This window comes from Panthera leo, chromosome D1 (assembly GCF_018350215.1).
Source record: "Panthera leo isolate Ple1 chromosome D1, P.leo_Ple1_pat1.1, whole genome shotgun sequence".
Lineage (NCBI taxonomy): Eukaryota > Metazoa > Chordata > Mammalia > Carnivora > Felidae > Panthera > Panthera leo.
This window is the reverse complement of record NC_056688.1, coordinates 8,922,234-8,947,643: the sequence shown is the minus strand read 5'-3', so window position 1 is coordinate 8,947,643 and position 25,410 is coordinate 8,922,234. Positions and strand designations below refer to the sequence as shown.

General features: G+C 40.1%; 1 protein-coding gene across 6 annotated transcripts in view; it reads left to right on the top strand.

Annotated features, from left to right (window-relative positions):
- Window positions 1-25,410, top strand: part of ARHGAP20 (Rho GTPase activating protein 20) — a 127,750-nt gene that overhangs the window by 93,842 nt on the left and 8,498 nt on the right. For all 6 annotated transcript variants that reach the window (XM_042904016.1, XM_042904018.1, XM_042904020.1 and 3 more), the window contains 6 exons: window positions 1,787-1,864; window positions 4,404-4,470; window positions 6,988-7,176; window positions 19,511-19,689; window positions 21,028-21,189; window positions 24,730-24,839. In XM_042904016.1, the coding sequence (XP_042759950.1) occupies window positions 1,787-1,864; window positions 4,404-4,470; window positions 6,988-7,176; window positions 19,511-19,689; window positions 21,028-21,189; window positions 24,730-24,839 (785 nt within the window). The remainder of the gene's footprint in view (window positions 1-1,786; window positions 1,865-4,403; window positions 4,471-6,987; window positions 7,177-19,510; window positions 19,690-21,027; window positions 21,190-24,729; window positions 24,840-25,410) is intronic.

Genomic DNA, 25,410 nt, shown 5'->3' with positions numbered 1-25,410 from the left:
TGAAGTTACTTCATGGCAAGAGTCTCCTCTCAGGGAGGCCCGGCTTCCAGAAAGAGTGATTGCCACCAAAATAGGCATGCGTGTATGGAAAACATTCTTTATCCTCGGCCTTTAGTTATATACAACCGGTCGGTGAATTCTGCTAACGTGGGGGGGGGGGGGGGGGTGGAAATCCTCATTTTCATTTTTGTCTGGTTTTTTTATTTGTTTATTAGCCAGAGAGGACCATCTGCCAAAATTCATTTGTTTTGTCTGCCACAAAGGCATGCCAGGGAAAACACACATCTTACAATTACTGGTTTTTTTTTTTTATAATTACTGTTTTGAACATATGTCTAATATTAAGAAAAATCATTATCTTAGAAACCAGGTACTTTGGGAGATAGTATTACAGGATAGATTGTTCACTTTACAAAAGACTTCATGAGAGAATTTCTTTAAAATTTAATTTAAGGATGGGTTTTTGGACTGAAAATTTTTAAAGGCAGATGCCGTTCATGAAATTATATCTCAGGTTAAAGCCCAGTTTGTAAAACATCTGTGCCACTCCGGTAGAAGACAGACACTGGGATTGGTGCTCAAAGCCCTGCCTGTTGGGTTCTCAGACACTTTTGCATAATCCTTGGAGTTACAAGGAGCACAATTTGAAATCAATTAGCAAACAACTTTAAGAGGCAGTTTGTCATGTTGAGTAATTGGCTCATAGAGAAAGAAAAATACTGTAATGGAAGGATAAGTGGTGAGTTGTCAGTGGATTTCACTTTAGCATTATTTTTATATCATTTTTATTTTTATGGGATTTTGTTTCCATTTATACTACTTATTTGTACCGTTTAAGCCCTATGGGGGACACAGCCCTCATTGCTGATTCATCTGATAATTATAACACATAAATCCTATGTGCATAGTAAATATTTCTTTTTTGCTAGCATAGCGTTGTCCTATATTTAAGTGTCTTGGAATTCTATGAACTCTATATAGATATCTCAAAATCTTGTTAATCCCTTTTCTGTTTGCTGCAAACTTTCTTTCTATTTTTAAGTAGTAACTTCTAAATGTAATTTAGCACAGAGCTATTCCGGATATCCTCTTCAGTAGCAGAGTTGATAACAGAATTGAGCTTTGTGAAATTTTCAGTTCTAGACCCACTGGTTTTAAGGCCTCTGCAGATTTCAACATTGGAAATCCCAGTAGCCACAGTGTTTGACATATAGAAGGTGCTTCAAAGAAGAGTGGTTTTAAAAATTCTAAACTTGAAATGTCTTTGTGTAGCCAGTTTTTATTCTGATTTTACCTCCACTTTTTGCCATGTGGAGAAAATGACAGCGGGACCCACACCGTGTCAAACCCGCACTGCGGAGCCCACGCTCAGGACGCAGCGCGAAGTGGCGCAGCGCTCTCCTTTCTTCGTGAAGGGTTGTGTGAGGGACGCGATGCGTCGACCAACCTGTCTAGGTCCTTTTTTGTGGCTGGGAGGGTAGTCCATCAACTCTCTCTCATATGTAGTTAATCCTTTTCTTTCTTGTTTAAGGCCTTCTGTTTGGTGAGCCCCGTATTCCTTATATTAAGAGAAATAGGTGTTTTATCAAAAACCATAATATATAATGGAATGAAAGTAAATGAATATCAAGGGTTTGTTTTCTCCTTAAGTCAAGTGCTTTACGCCGTCAACACTTGAAATCGAGAGATGCCTTTGGGTAATCATTTCACAGTACTTATTTGTTCACCTGATTTAATACCCTTTATTTATAACTATATTTCTCATTTCTTTTTTTTTTTTCTGCAGTCTAAAACTATAACAGTAAGGAATTCAGATACAGCAAATGAAGTTATCAACATGTCACTACCAATGCTAGGGATAACTGTAAGTTACTCTCCTACATACTCTTAGTGAAAAGCAAACTTTTTATTCTGTAGGTTCATATAAATATTATCCCTTTCATCATAAGACAGCTGATTACTGGTAATACCGAATTCATGTTTTGTCCCCCCCAAAATGGAGGAAATAAGGACAGGAAAGCCTTACTATTAGATGTTCCTCTTATACTGCCGTTGTAAAACTTACCTGAGCTGGAAAGCATAGTAAGATTAGACTGTACTGGTAGAATGATAATAATATGTGTTTTTATCGTATATGCTGTATGCACATTCAGTTGGGGAGTTTTCTTGGTATAAGATTCTAATGAGTAAGTTCTAACCTCCTTCACATGTACGTGTCTCTCTACAACTGTTCTTCTCTTCTCTCCTTTCCTGGTTCTTCTCCTCTACCTCATTATTCTATTATCCCAAGATTCCACCAGTCTTAGGATGGTGAATTCTGAAGGATTTGCTCTGTAGTAGAATTTATACATGAAGAACACATAGCTAGAATCAATGTTCACTGACTGCAGATCCAGAAGATGAGTTGGCTGGTACCTCTAATGAATTGGTAAATTGAAAAACAGGCTTTGAGAGGGGCGTTAAGGAGGACACTTGTTGGGATCAGCACTGCATGTTGTAGTAAGGGGATGAAGCACTGACTTCTACTCCTGAAATCATTATTGCACTTTATGCTAACTAACTTGGATGTAAATTTAAATAAATAAATAAATAAATAAATAAATAAATAAATAAATAAATAAATAACTTTTAAAAACCACAACAGGCTTTGAATCAGATCCTGGATTTAAAGAGCTTTAGTGTGCATCCCGCATCTCCCCTCCATTTTACTTTTAGCTTCTGCTTTTTTCTGTTTTGCGGGGCAAAGGTGAGTTTTTGAAATTTAATTAATGGAGAAGATTGGCGTGTTTGAGGATGAGGTAGGGAGAACACTGGAAAATCCTCGTCCTCTCCGCCCTGCCAGTGTATAGACCGCATACCGTGGGCCTTGTGTTAACGGGAGTGACTTTCAGAGGGACGGACACTAGAGGAAGCACTTGAACAACACCACTTCTTGAGTAAGATTGTCTACGAACATGAAAGCGCGGTGTTACTGTGCTGCAACATGCCAAACGTCTTAGATGTGTCACAGTCTTCTAAGCTGCATTTCAATTCACTTGGACACAGTGCTATCCTACGCCCCTAGGCACTCAGAGAAATCACAATTTAGGGTAAGAGATCTCATTTATTTTAGTCACATTTAATAATATACTTAAGATATGATTAGATTTATGTGCACTGGGTAAAGCTGGCGCCTCTGCATTGATTTTTAAGCTCATGTGTTTATATCTTGGAATAGTTTAAGGGAAGGGAAAGGAGACTGATTAGTGACAGGATTCATTTTACTTATGCTTTTCCCTTGAGAAAAGTAATCCATGTCCTGAGACCAAAAATATTCCTATTCATTATAATTAGGAATGGAGGCTATTTGGTTATGCTCTTCTAATGGGTTATTGCATATTTTCAGATGCTACAAAAAAAAATGAAGGATTTTTATCAGATTGCCTGCTGTCCCTATTTGCAATAAAATTTTTTAAGCTGAGAATGGGGAAGGAAGTGACAAATAGGGTAGAGGAGGGGGCCAGAAGTAATTCTCCGCATCCAGGACCCTCTATTATAAGGTCAGAACGTTGATTTTTAATCCAAAGATAAAGGCAAGAATATTGAATATTGCCAGTCTCTTCTAGCTTCATTTAGAACATTGGTCCTTTATCCTGTCCTGGAGGATGTAGCAAAGTCTATTGAATTTGGTATTATTTCTTTCAAGTGAGATTTTTAGTATTGCTGGGCTATAATTCTGCATGTGAACAATTTCATTGTGTTCTATGACTGGGCCTATTCTCTAGAATTCTTGTCCTTTCTGTATCCAGGACTGGACTTGCCCAAAATAAAACCAGTGTAGACTGTGCCAGCCACCTATCTCCTCAAAGCCTCTTGGTCATTCTCCTTCTGCTCAGAAACTGCTGAGCTAATACAGTCAGCCCTTGAGATTTCACTTTTTCATCACAGACACAGCATTGTTGTGGCTTTCTGGATAACGAGGATGTCTTTGCAGGGGCATGTTGGAGATTAAGTCCAGTATTTTCTGAGAAGTCCAGAGGCATGGCAGAAGTCAGGACTCTAATGAAGAGATCAGCCTTTTAGAAAAATAGGACATTTCTTTCTGCTTTGTAAAGGGGCTTATAATTTTACGTTCTGTGGGCTACCCATAACCATAAGGGCCTTCTTCCATTGCAGTCTGTGGATCCCTGGTCATCACTAGGAAGAGAGGACAGGACTGCTGAGTCCTCTGCCAGGGATGAGACAGGAATATGGATTGTAGGAATTAGCATTGCCATCTTCAAAAACTGTATTCACCCCCATGAACTTGAACAGCATTTATATTGTCCCCATTTTTTCTCCAAACATAAAAATCCACCCCCAAAATATGTCCTTATTCAGTTACCAAACGTGACAGAATTATTGTTAATATTTTTATCTCCAAGGGCTCTGAGAGAGACTACCAGCTTTGGGTCAATTCTGGCAAAGAAGAGGCACCATACCCACTTATTGGTAAGTTTCTTCAAATATCTAAGATAGGATTGTGTTTTAATTGTAATTCTAAGTGTCTATGAGAACTAGTCATGGAGTCCTGAATTTAAGTGCCATCAAATATTATATCTCATATAATATTTATTCATTCATTCAGTAAATACCTATCAACCATTTCCTAAGGGCTAGGCAAATAGTGTCTCTTCACTCAAGCAGTTAATGGTGTAGGTGAGAAGAGAAATGTAAATTTCTCTTTCTGGTTTTTTTTTTTTTTTTTTTTTTTTTTTACTTTACAAACACCTATTCTGCAAACCTTTTTAAAATTTTTTCCATGAGAAAACAACATGTATTGGTATTCCTTTTCCCTATATATATTTTTCATCTTCAGTTCTTGAATTTCCTGTTCCCTTTCCTCCCTACTACATTGCCTCTGTGGAAGACCATCTGTAATCCAGTCATGCCTCTTAGTTGATCAGTGAGTATTCAACACCTGCCCTAGGCATCCTAAAGAAAAGGAGATTAATCCATTTAGAGTCCTAAAAATATTCACTGACTTGTAAGCAAGCTACTACTTCAGTACTTTGCTATTTCTCTAGACAGATTTTCCAGCATTTGTTCTGAGGAATTATTGGAAGTGAATAGTTACATCTCACCTTGTTTAAACCATTTAGCTAAAAAAAAAAAAAAAAATACTTCTTTTTTGTTTGTTTGTTTTGGTTGTTTTGTTTCTGTTTGCATTTGTTTGCTTTGAGGAGGAGAACAAGGGAAGGACAGAGAGAGGAAGAGAGAGAATCTTAACAACCCTGAGGTCATGACTTGAGCCAGAATCAAGAGTCAGATGCTTAACCACTGATCCACGCAGGCACCCCCGCTAAAAATGCTTCTTGATCAGTAAGGTCACCCAGGGTGGTTTAACAGAAATAGAGCAAATAAAATAAGGGATGGGAGAGTATCTGTAACAGATCTTGAGATGATAACAGTAATAAGTATAAGGATGATAATGATTTCTGCCAATAAAAAAAAAATGCTTACTAGCTGCCAGAAAGTGTGCAGAGCATATTATATGCATTATCTCATGTAATCCTTTCATTTACCTGGGTGATAACTGCTTTCTAATTCAGGATGTTTCAAGTGATCTGAATAATCTAAAACCAACATATTCTCAGACTTAAAGTAAAGCAACCTGTCATACACATAGCTGAGGATAAAATTGACTGCATTTGTTTTCTTTTTTAATGGTGTCATTTTTGTAAAAATCAGCAATGAGGTTGTGATTAAAAATCAAATAATTGTTTTAATAAAATCTATTGATTAAAACTATTCGGATGGTAGCTTTCAGGCTTAAAACAGCTTCAAGCTTGATTGCTAACTCGCACTAAATAAATAAATAAATAACCAACCAACCAACCAACCATGGGACACGATTTAGCAGCGATTCTCCATTGTATATTTCAGTGTGCCTTGGAAACTTCGGTTGTAGTGTAGCTGCTGGCTACTCGTTTTTTGGCCTTAATCCGTGGAAGCAGCTGTAGAGCTTGATATCATTGGAACATTGGTATTACATGCCTCTGCTGGATGGACAGGGAAGAGGTCACAGGGTGACATCCAGTGATAAATTAGAAATAGAAGAGAACTTATTCTCTGTACTTAAAAAAAAAATAAAAATAAAAAAAGGCAGATCTACAGCACAGTGGAACTTGAAGGTTTCAGTGAAGGAAATGCAACCACCGAGAAGACTAAAGAGCAATCAGATGTCCAGGATTTAGTTTGTGTTTGCCATTTCCTCTTTGAATCCTGTTTCTGTGTTTCTAATACCCCGCAGTCTTCCTTCTGATTATTGCCTGTGAACACTACCCTCAGAGGGCAGCAGTGGGAGGAAAGCATAAATCACACAAACCAGTCTTAATGCTCTGAAGTAACTCTGATTATATAAGTAATAAGAAGTGATGAAATGTCTTTTTCAGACAGACATCTTGTGTTGAATAATAGTGATGCTTGAAATAGATAGTCCTTTGCTCTTACTATTTGAATAATATTAACCATTTAAAAGTTTACTTATTTGATCCTTATCGCTGTGTGATTTTTTAATCCATGGATTTAAGGGTGAGAGATGTCAAGGATTTGCTGAGGATTTACAGATACGGTTCGTGTTGAAGGAAAACTAGAATACCTTTAAATATTCTCAGAAGCGAACATAGGAAAAGTCAACATCATGCAACTCACAAGCTAATCTGTGCATTCCAAAGAAGATATTCTTTTAAGATTCTTTTCCCTTTGCTTTTTTTTTCTCACCTCCCCCCCCCCCCACCGTCCCCCACCCCCAACCCCCAACCACCTGCTTAAAACTACTTTGATAGGGCCACCTGCATTATGCTGTGGTCTCCAAGAGTAAGAGCGTGCATAGTGATCATTCAATCCACAAAAGGATTCTTTATTCCCGAAGTCCCAGGAGCAAACTGCAGTGCGTTGTAGTATGTGGCGCACATGTCCCCGGTGCCCGTCAGCCTGAAGTCTACATTGAGATTTTTCTCTGTGTAGGGCATGAATATCCCTATGGAATTAAAATGAGCCATCTTCGGGACACTGTGCTCCTGACACAGGGATCGAAGGACAGCAGCACGCCGTCCGGCCTCCAGGAGTCCTTCCTCATGGAGCAGCTGCCCCGAGAGCTGCAGTGCCAGTTCATCCTGAAGCCCAGCCGCCTGGCCGCAGCCCAGCAGCTGAGCGGTGAGTTGCTTCTCCTCCTTCGCGGAGCCTGTTCTGAGCAAAAGTTTTTATTCTTGAAAAAAAGTCAGTACAAAGGCAGAGATCCAAACTTCCAGCCAGATGAGGTATTTTTTTTTCTTTTGAATTTGCTAAGTGTTTTGAAGGGAAAGATGGAGTTTTAGAAGATAATTTTATAAATCATCAGTAGGCGTGTACTCAGCAGTTAGCAGAACAGGCTGTTCCTTCTGTCTTCACTGTGCTTTTCCCCTTTAACCTTCTGCTCGCTGCAGCGTCAGAGGCACCGGGCAGTGGCTCAGGTCCTCACTGCCTTCTTTGTACTGTAACACATCGCCCTGTGTGGTGCCCCTAACTGGTCACATGATAAGAGGGAGTCCGTCAGTGACGGGGCTCAGGAGACTGTGGATCTTGCTGTAGATAAGTATGTGAAGACTAAGGTGATCTGCATGGGAATCTCTCCCTAGTCTGCTAATCTAATCTGCATTCCCTGTCAACGTAGCCATCTCTTTCACTCACCCCATAATACTTTAGAATGATAAAAGTGATCTTGAACACATGAGGCCCGTTACTTACACGAAACCATGTTTGAGCTTTAAGCCCTCAGTCTGAAAGCTAGGTTGTATGGGAAATAGAAGAAAATGTATGATACAGAAAGTGTGAGTGGGTGAGCAGAAAGTTGGTGCCGAATTTCCCTAGACACCTTTGTCCCTTTGAACCAGCTGGGGGATCAGGTGAACACGGTGACTCTTCTGTGTGCATTCCCCCACACAGGCACGTGCCCCCTGTCCCTCTGTGGTGGTGACCAACCTCAGACTTTATACTCCACTGAAGCCCTCCATCGGGGGCTGCGCCATCTTGCCAGCACAGCTGTAAAAGCCTAACCTTGCGTGTGCGCCGGCCACCTTCCCTCCTAGGATGGTAAATTGAGCTTTGGGGACTCCAAGGCTGTTTCCTCACATCTTTGGGCCATTTTGAAGGGGTATCATAGAGATGTCATAGTTTTCCATCCACTAAAACGTGAGCTCCGTGAAGGCAGGTATTGTGGTCTGTTTTGTTATTCTCAGCACCTGGAACAGCACTTGACATACCTACAAGTAAGTGCTCAATAAATATTTGTTGGTCTTTAAAGATGCAAAAGGAATGTCACCTCTATAAGCTGAGAAGAATATTTCGCTCTTCTACCTTAATTCTCAGGTTTTTCAAAATTATTTCTCTGTGTCCCTTGTCACTTTCATTTTAATTAGTTTGACCAATAATCAGGAGTCAAAAATCCTAAGGGTTTTACCCAATTTTGCCAACGACTTGCTTAATTAAATTGTAGGCACTCTGTGCTTATTAATCCTCTGTTTCTCCTAATTGGAAGTTAGGATAATTGTGGCTACAGCTATAAGAGGATCAGAGCTGGAGTAACTGTAGACCAATGGTGCCAACAAAGCTGGGCATCAGAATCACCTGTGCAACTAAAAACTTACGGTTGAACCAGTTCTGTATTTTTTAACACATAAGATTTAGAGCTACAGCTGCTTTGGAAACCACCAATTTAAATCAGGGTTCAGCAGATTTTTTCCATAAAGGGCCAGATAGTAAACTTTGCAGGTCAACAAACAAAATTGAGGAAATTATGTAGCTACTCATGTGACAAGAGAGAAAACAAATTGCCACCCATTTTTATTGATGATAATTAATATATAGTAATAATTGAGTACGGTTGCATGTAATACAGGTCTAGTAATGAGAAGAATTGAATTCTTTTGGAGGAATAACCTTTTGCGTAATTGGAGCACCAAGTTCATCATAATTGAATGCAAAATGTTCTGATCTGTAATGAGATTTTATATATTTTATCGTCTTTGAAAATATCTTTTCACATAGGTAGTTCCAAGTACTACTTTCATTCTACTAGCATATAATTTTAGTTGCATATATTCCCCTCTTCGAAGGCATTTGTAGAATTTTGATATTTGTCTTTGAGCATGTCACTGTAGATGAATCACTTCCAATTGAAGATGGGGCAGAAGCTTCTCAATGGCACAGTTAAAGGATCTTGGGAATCTGGAAATTTCCTTTGCACTTGCATTGAGGTTGGTAAAATAGCACTGCAACTGTAGTTGGAGCTCAGAAAATATATCTGTTACCAATGTGTGTGAGAATGGAGATCTTGCTTCTTTAACTTCTGATAGCACAAGAAGGGGAGAAACAGCTTGACGTTACTCGTGATGAAGTGTCAGTTGTTTTCAAAATGAAACTTTCAGAAGTTTTATGTCTAAACACGTTTTTGCCTTGTAATTCATTAAGAAACATCATCCAATTTGCAGCAAAAACTAATTTCCAAAGCCAATCACTACTAGAAAAAATCTTCTCTTTCATAAAAATTTCAATCTCAGCCGTGAGCTCAAATCTCACTATAAAACTTTACCCCTGGCGAGCCATTGAGCTGCTATGTGATAGCACGGGTCAGGCCAGTCAGCTTCTGTTTCTGACAGAAATTCACAGAAATGGCAATGGGTAAGTCCAGGAGAGCGAATGAAGTTTACCGTGGACTCTGCTGGTCCAGTAATCCATGATGGATGCAAATACTTCCCGTGCGGTACTGCTGATGAATTATACACTGAATACCACTGGATACTAAACACTTTACATTTTCACAAGCTTTGCAGATTTGTCAAATTACATCTTTTTTCTGGAATCTGAAGATTCCACTTGAGGTTGTACTGCATTATCATTAACTTTTCAAATTCTATGACAGCATTCTTACCTGTAGTTGTTCCTTGCAGACTGAAACACCTCAGGCACTTCAAACGAGGCACTGACTTCTCAAATAAACAACTGAACAGTATTGGTAACATCTGCCAACTAATCAAGAACCAAGGAAAGTCGCTCAAAATAATTTGCCTTGTTTTTTAGTTTCCTATTAATGTTACTCCAAATGTTCTCAACTATGCAAGCAGCTTTTCTCACCAAAAAGGCTAATATCCTCAAGTGTAGTTTCTGTGTACACATCTCTTTGTCATCTGGAAGCATACAAAATTTAAGCAGCTGACCCCTGGTAAATGGCCTTACCTGCATCAATGAGCCGCTCAGAAACGGACATTTTTTGGAGCCTCATTTTTGTTTTTTTTATTTTTGTAAAGAAATTCTGCAATGCTGAGATATTTCATTTAAATATTCCACATTTTTCTACTCATCACTTTCTTCTGAGTTGGGAATATTGTGCTGAGTTCCTAGTGTGATTATGTCAACATATAGTATATTCTTTTACCACAGCTGTTATATCCTTGCATGATTTATTGCAATAACGCAGTCATCCATACTGCTCTGTGCCTTAAAAGCTCAACACTAGACATGACAGGTAATAAATTAAAATTTTACAGTATCATGATACCCAAGGCACTCAAAGTATTATCCACATGTAAATGTGTCATTGCAGTTCATTGTGTTGAACAACAGTGCAAAGCATCAGTGAGAGCCCCACTGATGGCCTTTGTCACAACTACTAGGCTGCCATTGAGCATGACATCAGAGCAGCCATGGACAGTACATAAATGAATGAATGTAGCTGTGTTCCAGCAAGAATTTCATATAATTTTTAGGTGTCACTGAATGTTGTTGTTCTTTTGATTTTTTTCATCTTTCAAAAATGTAAAGACCTTGAAGGCTGTCCAGAAAGAGATGTAAGGCCAGATTTGGCCCATGGAGCATAGTTTGCTCCCTCATATGTGGAATTTTGTCAAGTGCGTTTTCCGCATCTACTGAAATGATGATATGACTTTAACTCTTCCTTTTGGTGATGTGGTGTACCACATTGATTGATTTGCCAATGTTGAACCATCCTTGCATCCCTGGAATAAGTCAATAATGGTGTATGATCCTTCTAATGTATTGTTGACTTTGGTTTGCTAATGATATTCTTGAGAATTTTTGCATCATGTTCGTTAAGGATATTGGCCTGCAATTTTATTTTCTTGTGTCTTTGTCTGATTTTGATATCAGAGTAGGGCTGGCCTTACAAAATGAGTTTGACAGTGTCCTTCCTCTTCTATTTTGTGAAAGAGTTTGAGAGGGATTTGTATTAATTCCTCTTTTCATACTTGGTAGAATTCACTAGTTAAGCAATTTGGTCTGGACTTCTGTTTGTAGGGAGGATTTTAATTACTGATATTATCACCTTACCAGTAACTGTCTGTTTAGATTTTATTTTTTTTCTTAATGGATTTTATTTTTATTTTTATTTTTATTTGAGAGAGGGAGAGAGAGCATGTGAGAGTGTGGAAGGGGTAGAAGGGGAGATAGAATCCCAAGCAGGCTCCATGCCCCGTGCAGAGCCCAATACAGGGCCCTATCCCACAACTGTGAAATCATGACCTGAGCCAAAATCAAGAGTCAGATGCTCAACTGACTGAGCCACCCAGGCTCCCCTGGTCTGTTTAGATTTTCTATTTCTTCCATTATTCAGGCTTGTAAGGTTGTATGTTTCTAGAATTTTATCCATTTCTCCTAGGTTTTCCAATTTGTTGGTATGTAATTGTTCACAGTAGTCTCTCATGATCATTTGTATTTTTGTAATATCAGCTGTAAGCCTCTTATTTCATTTCCAATTTTATTTATTTGAGCCTTCTTTTTCTTGGTGAGCTAGCTTAAGATTTGTCAATTTTCTTTATCTTTTCAAAGAAGCAGCTCCTGGTTTCAATGATTTTTCTCTTGTCATTTTAGTCTTTGTTTCATTTATTGCTGCTCTGATCTTTGCTATTTCCTTCCTTCTGATAACTTTGGGCTTTGGTTGTTCTCCTTTTTCTAGTTCCTTGAGGTGTAAGGTTAGGTGGTTTATTTTAGATTTTCCTGTTTCTTGGCATAGGCATTTATTTCTGCTAATTTCCCTCTTAGAACTGCTTTTGCTGCATCCCATAAGTTTTGGTATGTGGTATTGTTTTTTTTTTGACCCATGTTTTTCAGTAATTTTCAGTTTGTTTAATCTTCATGTATTTGAATTTTCCAGTTTTCTTTTTGTAACTGATTTCTAGTTTCATACTGTTGTGGTCAGAAAACATGCTTGAATATGACTTCAGCTTCTTAAATTTGTTAAGACCACTTTTGTGGCCTAATATATGATCTCTCCTGGAGAGTTTTTCCATTTTCACTTGAGGAGAATGTGTATTCTGTTCTGTTTGGATGGAGTGCTCTGTATGTATGTATGTGAAGTCCATCTGGTCTACCATGTCGTTTAAGGCTAGTATTTCTTTATTGATTTTTGGTCTGGATGGTCTATCCATTGATGTAAGTGGGGTATCCAGGTCCCCTACTATTATTATATTGCCATCTATTTAATTCCACTAGGTCTGTTCACATTTGCTTTATATATTTATGTGCTCCTCTTTTAGGAGCACATAAATATTTACGATGTTATTTCCTCTGTGGATTGACCTCTTTATCATTATATAATGACTTTCTTTGTTTCTTATTATAAACTTTGTTTTTAAAGTCTGTTTTGTCCAATGTGACATAAGTATAGCTTCTCCAGCTTTCTTTTGGTTTACATTTGCAGGGAATATCTTTTTCTATCACTTCATTTTCAGTCTGTGTATGTCCTTAAGTCTGAAGCAAGTCTCTTGTAAGTAGCATATAGATGACTCTTATGTTTGTTTTTTTAATCCATTCAGCCACTCTGTGTCTTTTAATTGGAGCTTTTAGTACATTTACATTTAAAGTCGTTATTCATAGGTATGTGCTTATTGCCATTTTGTTATTTGTTTTCTGGCTGTTTTGTAGTTCCTCTGTTCCTTTCTTCTTTTCAGCCTCTCTTCCTTTTGGTTTGATGGTGTTCTTTAGTGATGCCTTAGTTCCTTTCTCATTGTCTTTTGTGTATCTACTGTAGATTTTTGCTTGGTGGTTACCATGAGACTTACATACAACAGATTTATAACATTCTAGTTTAAGTTGATAGTAACTCAAGTTTCTAAAGCTCTGCATTTTTACTCTACCCTGCTGTGTTTTATGTTTTTGATGTCACATTTTACATCTTTTTATCTTATGTAACCCTTAACTAATTATTATAGTTTGTTATTTTTGCTACTCTTGTCTTTTAACCTTCATGTTAGCTTTATAAGTGATCAATACACTATCTTATATGTTTATTTACCTTTACCATTGAGAGTTATATTTTTATATGTGCTATATTTTTATATGTTTTCAGCTTGAAAATGTCCCTTTAACTTTCTTGTAAGGCTGATTTAGTAGTGATGAACTCCTTTAGCTCTTACTTTTCTGGAAGACTATCTCTTCTTTAATTCTGAATGATAAGTTTCCTATGTAGTATATTCTTCCTTGGAAATTTTTTTCTTTCAGCACTTTGAATATATCATGCTACTCCCTCTAGCCTGCAGAGTTTCTGCTGAAAAATCTAATAGTCTTATGGGGGTTCTCTTGTACATAACAAGTGATTTTTCTCCTGATGCTTTTAAGATTCCCTCCTGGTCTTTAAATTTTGGCATTTTAATTGTTATGTGTTTTTGTGTGGGTCTCTTTGGATTCATCATATTTGGAACTCTCTAGGATTCCAGGGTGTGGATGTCTTTTTCTCTTCACAGCTTAGGGAAGTTTTTAGCCATTATTTCTTCAAATAAGTTTTTTGACCCTTTCTCTATTTCCTCTCCTTTTAGGAATCCTAAAATGCAAATATTAGTTTGCTTGATATTGTCCCACAAGTCCCTTTACCATCTTTAGTCTTTTTTTTTTTTTCATTCCTTTTTCTTTTTGCTACTTAGATCAGGTGAGCACCTCTGCCTGGTCTTCAGGTTCACTGATCCTTTCTTCTACTTCCTCTGGTCTGTTGTTGAACCCTTCTATTGTCTTTTGTTTTGTTTTAAGTTTATTTATTTTGAGAGAGAGCAGGGAGGGTCACAGAGGGAGAGAGAATCCCAAGCAGGCTTCACACCAGCAGTATGGAGCCTGACACAGGGCTTGAACTCATCAACCATTAGATCATGACCTGAGCCAAAACCAAGAATCGGACGCTTAACTGACTGAGCCACCTCGGCTCCACCACAGTGTTTTTTTAGTTCAGTTATGATACTCTTCAGCTCTGTGACTTCTGCTTAGAACTTTCCTGTATTTTCTGTCTCTTTGTTGAAGTTCTGTGTGTATCCATTCTTCTTTTGAGTTCAGTGAGAATCTAAATGGTCATTACTTTGAATTCTTTATCATTACTTACCTTCACTTCATTAATTTTTTTTGAGGTTTTTTTCTTCTGTTTGTAGTATCTTCCTGTGTTTCTTCATTTTGCTTAACCCTCTGTACAAGTTTCTATAGATTAAATTCTATACAGCTACTTCCCCCAGTCTTTAAGTGTCGACCTTGTGTAGGAGATGAACCTTAACATTCACCCCTGCCCTGGCTCTTGGTTGTCTCTGAAACCTTTGTGATTGTCCAAGCATCCTGTCTTATTGTCAATAGCTCCCAGTAGTTGAGGGTGTTCCAAGACCAGTCAGTGTTCCAAAGGGGGAGGATCTCACTCAGCACCTATATTTAAGCTGATTGGAAGCCAGACCTCCAGGCAGCAGCTTTTACAGAATGCAAATATATGCTGTCCTTTGGGACCACAAGCATACAACCTGCTGGTCCCTAAAGCCAGGCCATCTGAAGGTGTCCCCTGGGCAACAGTAGCAAAAGTCAGGGTTCCAGATAAAAGTATAAGCTTCTTTCTGGGAGACACCGGTGATCTATAAAGAGGCAGAGGGGAAGTGCAAAAATGTATCCACCATCCTGTGTTCCCTGAGAATACCTTCATGGCCTCTAGATGTGTGCCAAATCTGAAGCTTGTCCCTAAAGCTGAATCTTCAGGACTGGCAAGTAGGCCTCGTTCACAGAAATGATGGGGGTGTGTTTCAGTCTGCTGTCTTCAGTGCTCTGGGTGCAATAGTCTGCAAGGAACCATCTGTGATTCTTACAGTTTCATGAGACATAGGAATGCAAGTCACCATGGCCTCCAGTACCAGGCAGTCATTGGGCATCCCCTGGGTGAAATCCACAAAAACCTGTCAAAACTGGTCACCAGACATGTGTATCTCCAGGAGAGGAAGAGCATGAAAATGGCATCCACTGGCTGGAGCAAGGCAGACGGGGAGTGTAAAAACGGCACCTGCCCAAAAAAGCAGAAAAAAAGGAAAAGGAAAAAAAAGGAAGGAAGGAAGGAAGGAAGGAAGGAAAGGCAAAGGGAAAGAAAAAGAAAGGAAGGGGGAAAAAAATGGCACCTGCCAGCTTTAGTTAGGCAGAGGGAGAGCGTGGAAGATGCTGCCCACCCGCTGGAACATAAGGATCATAAAGATGGCACCTGCTGGAAAGGGAACTGTGTGTGTGTGTGTGTGTGTGTGTGTGTGTGTGTGTGTGTGTGTGTGAAATATATATACATGGTACCTGTTAGCTTTAGCAAGGCAGAGGAAGAGCAGGAAGCCTCCATCCCTATGGAGTGTCCCGGTGGGTCCCTAACCCTCAGACCAGTGCTCTAAAATTAGGAAATGAGTCTCTTACAGATAAAGTATGGGTGCTTTACAAAGAGCCGCTTCTGCACTGGGCAGTGGGGCCAGTGAATCTGCACGTAGGCATTTCAAAAGCCATTCCTCAGTTGGGCACCGCCCTGTGGGTATTGTGAGTGTAAGCCTTAGTGGTCTTCAAAACCACACATTTTGGGGACTCATCTCTCAAGTGCCAGTCTTGAAAGCTGGGATGCCTCATGGGTGGGGTATGAACGCTGCACTTCTCAGGGAGAAGCTCCAGATTTTGAATTTCCTCCCAACTGTGGATCACCATGTCAGTGGTGGAGTTTATGACAAGGTCGTACCTCAGCCTTTCCTACCCACTTTGATGTGGTTTCCCTCTTTTTCCCAGTATGAAGGCATTGCTCCAGCCATTTTTAGGTTTCTTTAGAGGAAGTTGTTCCATGTCTAGCTGTAGACTAGTGTCCCTGTGGGAGGAGGTGAGTTTAGGACCTTCCTATGTTTCCATCTTGCTAGATTTCTAACTAAGGGCTCTTTTAAATTATTTTTCTAGGGGCGCCTGGGTGGCTCAGTCAGTTAAGCGGCCGACTTCGGCTCAGGTCACGATCTCGCGGTCCGTGAGTTCGAGCCCCGCGTCGGACTCTGTGCTGACAGCTCAGAGCCTGGAGCCTGTTTCGGATTCTGTGTCTCCCTCTCTCTCTGCCCCTCCCCTGTTCATGCTCTGTCTCTCTCTGTCTCAAAAATAAATAAACGTTAAAAAAAAATTTTTTTTTTAATAAATTATTTTTCTATAACAATTTATAAGCACAGACTTTTAAGAATTGTAATTTTTAACATTCAGATCCCTAATTTAAGCATGAAGAAACAATAGCTTGGACATTGCTGGGATTGTTCAGTAAAGCTCAATCTATTCAAATTTAGTTTGCTCTACAATTACATCTCCCTTATATTTTTTATAGCAATCGCATGTTTTTTCATCAGCCTTTGACGCTTAGAAAGTAAGAGCTATGCATTGAAATCTCTGCAAGAAAATAAACTTTAATGAAAATGTTTTTCTCTCGGTCCCAGAGCGAACATGAACTCTGAAATCGAATGTTGTACATAACAAAAGGCATGGCCGCAGCTGAAAGTATTTATAATGAAGTACAGGACTCCATTTCTGCTTTATCCTCTGTCAACACTCATAGGATAGCTGGGTATATAACTTCATGGTGAAGAATTTTTCCTAAAAGTTGGAAAGCTAAAAAGTTAAATAAATCTGAGAGTTTTAGAGGTAACAAAAACAGGTTAAATGCAAGGAAAGTACACTGAGTACAACTACTCAACATATATGAACATATATATTAAACAAACATTTGCAGATTGACATTGGTAAACACAGGGCCCCCCCCCCCCCCGCCCCTTCCTGGGTTTAAGGATGGGTTTGGTTTCCTTTTCTGTTTCTTTAAAATGGTGAAGGTTGGGAATGTCAAGGCAGGAAGTGCTCTAGTTAAGCAGAGTCTGGTATTCCTTTCTGTCTGCACATTCCCAAAGGGTGTTTCACTAAATGGATAATGGAAAGAGGAGGGGGTCCTCTTTGTGGGGAGGAGGTGGAGGACTTTGCAGTTTTAATCAAAACTGCTGTGGCCCATACCCTTGCAAAGCAGTACTTTAACATCCATTTAATCCTCTTGACAAGGCTTTGAGTTGTAGGTCATAAGGTTAAGTAACTTGCCCAAATAAATATCTGAACCGGGAGTCTCCCTGGGCTCCTGATTCCAGAGCCACAGACCTTCGCACCTGGATATCTGTACACTGATGAGGCACTTACTGTATTCTAAGGAAGCCAACGGTGGACGATGGTCTGAGGCCATTTGGTAAGATGTCACTTGTATGATTGTCTTCCCACAGTTGGCTTTTGTGGTATTTGGTTTTAAGTTGGTTTTTCAGAGGATATAATAGCCGAACAATATAAAACTCTTCTAGAAAACACATATGTGAAATTAGTATTTGACACTTACGACCTTTTCCACCCTGAAAAGACAGTCCCCTTTAAATGTCCCATTCTTAGGCAATGTTGAGCAGCTGACCATCCTCTGTGGTAGCTTGCTCGGCTGTGGTGCCCCGCGGCACAGTCAGGTGACTAATCGCCGCGCACTCTTCCTGGAGAGAATAGCGTCCGATGTCGTGTGGGCACCACCTGAGGGTTCTCCCGCCTCAGACCTCTGTTCTCTGAGTCTTAATCACAAGCCGTTTTGAATCTGCCTCACACGTGTGTGTCTGGTGGTCCAGCCAGAGATTAGGGCAGAACCTAGACACGATATTTGGGGCTCCCACTCTTCATTTTTCTCCTTTCTGGGATTCCCCAAACACACACACTCTCCAGCTGCTGTGGTTCCCCCCATCTCCATTCTGTAGCTCTTCCAGCCAGCGAGAGTGCAGGTTTCCGCAGATTTCAGTGACCCTACCGCCCTGGAGCCTGTCCTCAGGCTAAAAGCTGTGCACATGGGAAAGCTGTCTTGTGCCATCCCCTCTTGTAAGCGTCACACTTTTACTTACCCACTGTCTTCTGGTCACTGTTTCCTGCCTTTAGGTAGGCTATCGTATTTTAAAATTTCATCTAGAGTTTATCATTGTTACCAATGTGTAATGTGCTGGGGTTGGGGAACCGCAGTGGAGGGGTCCAAAGGAGCCTTAGAGAGCTGTCTTTTTATGTATCAGATCGTGTGCAAATCCATCAACTTTCAGGTTAAAATTAGATACAGATGACATCAAAAATGTTTTAGCGCTATGACCTCACAGTCATGATTCACTGTCGACCTTTCTTCTGCCTGTTTTGTTCACGCTCTCCCTTTCCGGCTAAATCTCTCAATTCAGTTACTGCTAGAGAATGATTTATTGAGTACTTACAGGGTGCGAGCCGTGATGCCAGGTGCTCTTGTTGAAATTTTGTTCATTCAAAATCCAAATCAAATGCAAATGCCTCCAGGATCACTCCCTCCCTCTTAATGGGTAGATGTGCTTTACCATTCTTCTGAATGCCTTTGGTGCTTTGTCCTTCCCTTAGGAGATTTTATTTATTAATATACTTGCTCACCCCCACCACCACCACCAGACTTGTTCCCCCATTAGATCATCAATTTCACCTTGGCAAGGGCAAGTCTCACGCAAGTTTGCACCCATCTGTGCTGCCTTAAATATGCTTTTTAAAGTCAGGAACTAAAAAGATACCTTAGAAAAAGTCTTTGCAGTTGGAAAGAAGTGGGGGGAATGTAGAGCATTAGTTCCTGTCTTTGTTTTTAGCTGTAGAGAGGGGCATCAAGTAATAAAGCATCATTTATGTGTAAAGAACATCTGAATAAAGACAACTCTTGTTTTTTTCCTTCTTCTCCATCCTCCTCCTCTTCTTCCTTCTTCCCCTTCTCATTTTCTCCCTTCTCCTTTTCCTTCCTCTTCCCTTCTGTTTCTCACCATTTAATTGTGGTTTGATTTAATCTTCAGCTTCTTTGTGTGCATGGTCTCATTTTAAAATGGGATAATATGTGTACATATGAAACAATTTTTGCTTTAAGTTGTTATATTTCAATAAGGGAGGCTTTTCTTTGTCTTTGAAGGTCTAGTGCCAAAGCTCAAGTAAACAGACCAGTGATGTTCCAAAGTTGGGATGGAGAATAACCTAAATGTTTGATTTTTCCTTAATTATAAAATGTTACAGTGAAATTTCTTTGATTGAATTATCAGTAACAAAGGACACCTGTAAGCATTTTTTTTCCTCTTTGAACCATAGTAATGAACATACTATGAGTTGGAAACTATAAAAGTAAGGTTAAGTGAATAAAAGAGTTTTTCTCATAATCTCACTTCTTCCTTAGATTCGGGACAGAAGACATTTAAAAGGAGAAGGTCTCTCATAAACTGGGCCTTTTGGCGGGGGTCTAGCATTCATCTGGATAACTTGCCCGTGTCACCAACATCCCCTCTGCCGGGGCAGCTCTTTGGAGTTTCTCTGCCAAATATCTGTGAGAACGACAATCTGCCCAAACCTGTCTTGGTGAGTTTTGGCCTGTGACACTAATGGGAAAGGAGAGCTCTGGGAGGGAACTCTGTTCTTAAATAGAAAAATTATAGACACCCATGGCTTTGGCTGAGAATATTATTACTTCATAGAATAAAGTCTGATTAAGCTGTTGCAGAATCATAAGGAACACATAATAGGGAGAGAGCGTGTCGGCTGCTGGTTCCAGGAAAAAGCCACACAAGTCTGCTCACCTAAACACAGTTCGCTCTGTAGGCAGAGTCTGTAACGCTAGAGTCCCGTTAACCCTCACATTTCTCTCACGGTCTTTCTTGAACTCTGCGTTGTTCTGGAAGTTTGCTTTAGTCACCCTAGAAACAGAAACTACCCATTTTTGTACTTGTTAAAAATCTGGCGTGTGTCATATTTGTGCTTCAGGTGTTTACACATATACATCCTCTGGCATTTAGTTGCCTTCCAGAAATAGAATGGGTCAGATGAAACCACTGAGTCTGTCCTGTCTCCTTGCTCTGTGAAATGATCACTGCAGGGACGCTGTGTTGAGTGTCCACTATCAAGATGCATAGCACTTACCCTGTATTGTGCACTCGTAACATGCCATACATATCTCTAGCCGCTTTTTGGGCTTACGCCTCACAGCAGAGTTAGCAGTTAGTATCACTACCCTGGCCCCCGCTTTACAAATTAAACAAAATAAAAGCTTCAAGTTTACCAGAGGTCACACGGGTTTCTGGTCCCATGGATTGCCTGTCCCCAACACCCACCCTCCTTCCTACGCTGCAAGCAGAGGAAATTTCTTTGCTAGAAAGCAAGCAAAATGATGCATTGATCATGATGCAGTGGAGCGGGGAAAGCTTCCTGGAAAAGGTGATTTTTTTTTTCTTTTTAGCTGAATTTTAAAAGAATGACGTAAATACAGGAAGTAGAATAAGGAAGAAAGACAAGTGAGTGGAGAATGAGTCTGGCAAGGATATTTCCATATTCAGGGAAAGAGTCCGAATTAGAGAATAAAGGGCAAAGGGTAGTGAGGTAAGGAGAGAGAGACAAGTTTACAAGGGACCTTGAAGCAGTCAGAGAAATTTGATTTTCAAGCGGCTGGTTGTTGTTGGTTCATTGAAGAAAAGACAATGTCAGTGAAGTAAAATATTTCAGATGCTGAATATAGCAAGGAAAAAACAGAGGGAAAAGATTTAGAGATACCAAAAAACAAACAATTGAGTCTTTCTACAGCTCCTCCTTCACCACTCTTCCCCTGGGACATCCTCACCGCTGGCAGCCAGAGAGGGCAGGTATGTGTTCCCATGCTTGTATCTGTGAAGTGCCATTTTGGTTTTTTCCTTTGCTTCCTTACAGGATATGCTTTTCTTTCTTAATCAAAAAGGACCCCTCACAAAAGGTATCTTCCGACAGTCAGCCAATGTGAAATCCTGCAGAGAGTTAAAAGAGAAACTGAATTCTGGAGTTGAAGTACACCTAGACTGTGAATCTATTTTTGTGATAGCATCTGTCTTAAAGGTACGAAAGGTTCTCCCTTCATCTACCCCTGCCATAGCTCTGGAGAAACATGACTGGTTCCTCCCATGACAACATTTTTCTCAGCTGCAAAGAACCGTAATAGATTTAGAATCTAAGAAGTGTTAAAAACACTTCACAAAGCCAACACTGGCCCTCAAAAGCCACTGCCAGCGATTTGGTGTGTCAGAGGTGCTTGTATGTCTTCTCACCCCACCCCGCTCCCCCCATCACTGTACTGCCCCATACCAAAAATAATAAAATTAAAAATCACCAAAATACGTGTGGCATATTTACCAAAATAAACATCCTGATTATGATGATTTCTTCACAGTCTCATTACCTTCCTAATAAAGGCAAATTTTCAAAAAGAAACCTGTATTAAACTTTGAAGCAGAGTTTATCATAATAAACATCTGTCGAACAACTAAAACAAAAAATTTCTCCGAGACCGCTGAAAATCCCATTCACTTTTACAATCACCAAGGCTTCCCCTGTCCCCTAGTGCCTTTTTAAAGTGAAAGTGGAGTAGGAAAGACTCCGACATCTGGGTTTTTTATAAAACCCTTACCGCATTTGGCATTTGTTATGGTTCTTAGCCTTCACCCCATGGTTACTTAACTCACATCCATAGCTGAGTTAGAGCTCTTCTAGAATGTTTTCCTCCCCACATTCTTGAAAACGCCTCACATTTTTTGAACACCTAGAGTCAGAACCAGCTCGGAGCAGAGGCTTCAGCTGCAGCAGCGGCAGCCTCTGCAGCCCCGCCTCAGGCTCCCGTCTCCCAGCCCGGCTGGAACTCAGCGGGGCCCCGGCCAGAGACCAAGCAGGGAGGAAGACCCTTCCATGTCCCTCCTCCTGGTCAGCTGCTTACTTCATGACTTTAGGAACAGTCACGTGTTTCCCGGCACATGAGCCGTGTCTGCTCTCAGCCCCTGCTGTAGGCTTTTGCAAAAAAGCATCACTCACAAAACCTGGAGAGCTGGAGCTAGGGTCATCTCATGTGCTTTGCACAGTTTGTCACGCCTCTTCAGTCCTGAAATACAACACACGTATGTGTGGTGCGCTTAGCCAGGCATGTGTGCGGGGTAGATAGGCACAAGGAATTTTCTTTTTCTTAACCATGTAATTGGCTTTCTTCCATCTCTTAAGAGGTTAAAGCCTACGTTTTAGAAAATTTTCCTTACCATGCTGTTCTTCCTTCACAGCACCACACTTAAAATTTTGTGCTAAATTTTTGAGGCTTTTATCAAGAAATATGATTCTAGAGGAGTCAAATTGTATCTCCAATTGCAGAAATAACACTTGTACAAAAATAAACAAAAGACAAATGATTGAAACATCTGGTTAAATGGGTTCCAAGTAATTGAAGTTTTATAATCACATAACTGTGTTTTGCTCTCATTTCTTCCAAGTGGTTGCAGGAAAGGAGATACTTTTTGCCAAAAGTTTTTCAACTTTTGGTTTGTTTTGTTTCTTGTGTTTAAGACTATTTGGAAGTGGTACTTAAGTTTTCCTTTATTTTTTACTTACGCTGGCTTTGCTTAAATACAAGCTTAACTCTTTAAACTGTAATTGGAAGAAAATTGCTTGAGACACTGTAACTTTGATCCTTCGAACCTTTGAGGAAGGGTTCCCTTTTAATCCTAGAGAAATCTCATCTCAAATTAATTTGGGAGTTCTGCTGATGACCTGGGCTCTGCTCTTGGAGGGAAGGAGACTCATTGGGGGGCTGTGAGCTGGTGATTGTAATTCAGAACCAGCTCTCACATCCTTTCCCGGCTGTGATGGTGGTCGTATTTCGTAACTTGTTATGCCAGCTGTGCAGAGTTCATTGAGATGTTACGAGTTATTATCTTTCAAGTGTAGGTTTAAGATTTAATGATGTTTTTCTTCAAGACAGATCATAAGTATGTTTTCCACTGAGATTTAAAAAGAGAGCTATTGTCACTGCCCCACTTTGAAATAACAAAATTTGCCTCTTCTAAATCTGACTTTTAAAGTAGGTGCAGCAACTAAAATTAGTTTGGAATTATGAAAATTCAGTAGCTTTACCCCAAAGGAGATAACTGTCCTGTGATGACACATCTGAATTACACGTATGCAGGTGCACTTCTACGGAAGATGTAATAGAACAGAGAAAGGCTTTGAAGCAATCTCTTCCTACTTGTTAGCCACTTTTTAAAAAATGTATAATAGGTAACATCACTACAAAGGGGTGTTTTAAATTATCTTAGAATCTCAAGTACAGTTAGTTGGCCTTCCCTTATTCCTTTTCAATATTTGACCATGTGAAAACTAGCAACAGTTCAGTAATGACCTCTGCTTGGTCTGGGACTGTGTGGCATTGCGGTGCACCAAGGAGAAGTTGAGGGTGTATCCGTGCCCTGGAGGAGCTCATCCTGGGGAAGATGCACACCTAATCCCCTAAGTGTAACAATTAGATACCACAGCCTCCCTATCAGTGATAACAAACGTGGCACGTGAGTAACGTGTGCCTTCTGTAGGCACTTGGGTGAAGCTTCTGACTTGGTTTTGCAGGCAGAGTTAAAATTGCTGTGTTGCTGACTTTGACCTTCTCTGTGTCGTTAGCGGGTGCTTGCAGGAGGCTCGTCAACCATGGGTGCAGTGCTGAGACATGAAATTGAGTTTTCTCTGCCTGAGGTTTATTGAGGTAGAGATCAGACTTTGCAAGCTTGGCCCTGTTAATACCATGCCAAAAGCAACAGAGAGAGTTGGCCGGGAACAGAAATGAATATAGGACCAGGACCAAATTTAATTTATTTTTAAGCTTTTTATAAACAAAAGTCAAACAACAAATACCTTTGGTCATATCCTACTCGCATTATAGTCTGGTTTCACCACACCCAGCCCTGCCAGCAGTCTCAGCAGATGGGAGTCTCAAAGGCCAGAAAGGATGATGTACTAGGGACATGCTTAGTGTCCCTAGGCATGTGGGTGCGGCCCCATGCTCCCAGAGCCCGGCCAGGCCTGGGCCGGCATGCTGTCTCCCCTCCTCCCCAAATGTGGGAAGGGAGTGCCAGGGGAAACTCTTAAGTACCTCTGGATGGAGCTGGGCTTTGTTTTCTTCACCTCTCTATCCCTAGCACCTCGAACGGCACCTGGCACACAGGAGCACATGTGTGTAGAGCGATAGGATGACGGACTATGGCGTTTTGAACCTCACAAATGTGTCAGTGCATTTCTTGGAATTGGAGATTTGAGAAGGGAAAAAAGGACTTGGGATGGTTTGCCAGACCCCTGTCACATGCTAACATGTATGCAAAGGCGATTTCAGCCCAAACGGGTTGTCCTTATCTTTCCCACTACGGTCCAGACTCCAATTTGCCTCTGCTTTTTGTTAGAAAAAATCAAAGCGTGTGTTTCTTACGTGTGCACGACAGTAGAGTGGGCACAGAGCTCTGTATATTCCAAAGAAGGGAGGACTTAACTTTTCAACAAAACGCTTGCTTTCTGATTTCCCCAGTACATATTTAGCATGAGAATAATGATTTAAAATATTTATTTTTCCTCCTGTGTAAGGATTTTCTGCGAAATATTCCAGGAAGTATTTTTTCATCAGATCTCTATGATCATTGGGTCTGTGTAATGGATCAAGGAAATGATGAAGAGAAAATAAATACAATTCAAAGGTAATTCTTCTAATTTGGTCATGTCTCAAAAATACTTAAAAAATAACTTCTATTTTATAAGCTTGTCTATTCAAGTAATGATGACTAGCAAAGTCAGATCCATGAGGGCCAGTTTGAAAACAGATTTATGCTAACTGCTATCATTGTTATTATTGTTCTCCCCTAATCTTAGTCACATGGAATGCTTGACCATTGTACACCTCCTGTGTATCTGAATCTGATAGAGCTGAAACCCATTAAACCAATAATACTGTAGACTCAATCTACGATCTGTGATCTTAATTTTGGTAAATATTTAACTAACCAGACAACTCCTCGTATATCTCATTCAGCAACTGAATTCACACAGAGAAAATTCCCTCCCCTCAAGGAACTCACTGTCTAGTAGAGTGGGTAGGTAAACCAAGAATCACAGTGTAGCATAATGGGTGCTATAAGAGAAATGTGAAAGAGGTATTGTGGGAGCACTGGAGGGAGACAGTTAATTGTTGAAAGTGTCACAGAAAAAGGGAGTTGCACAGCCTTAGTCTTATCACAAAGAATGCATTGTCTTTTCTCCTGCGAAGAGAGG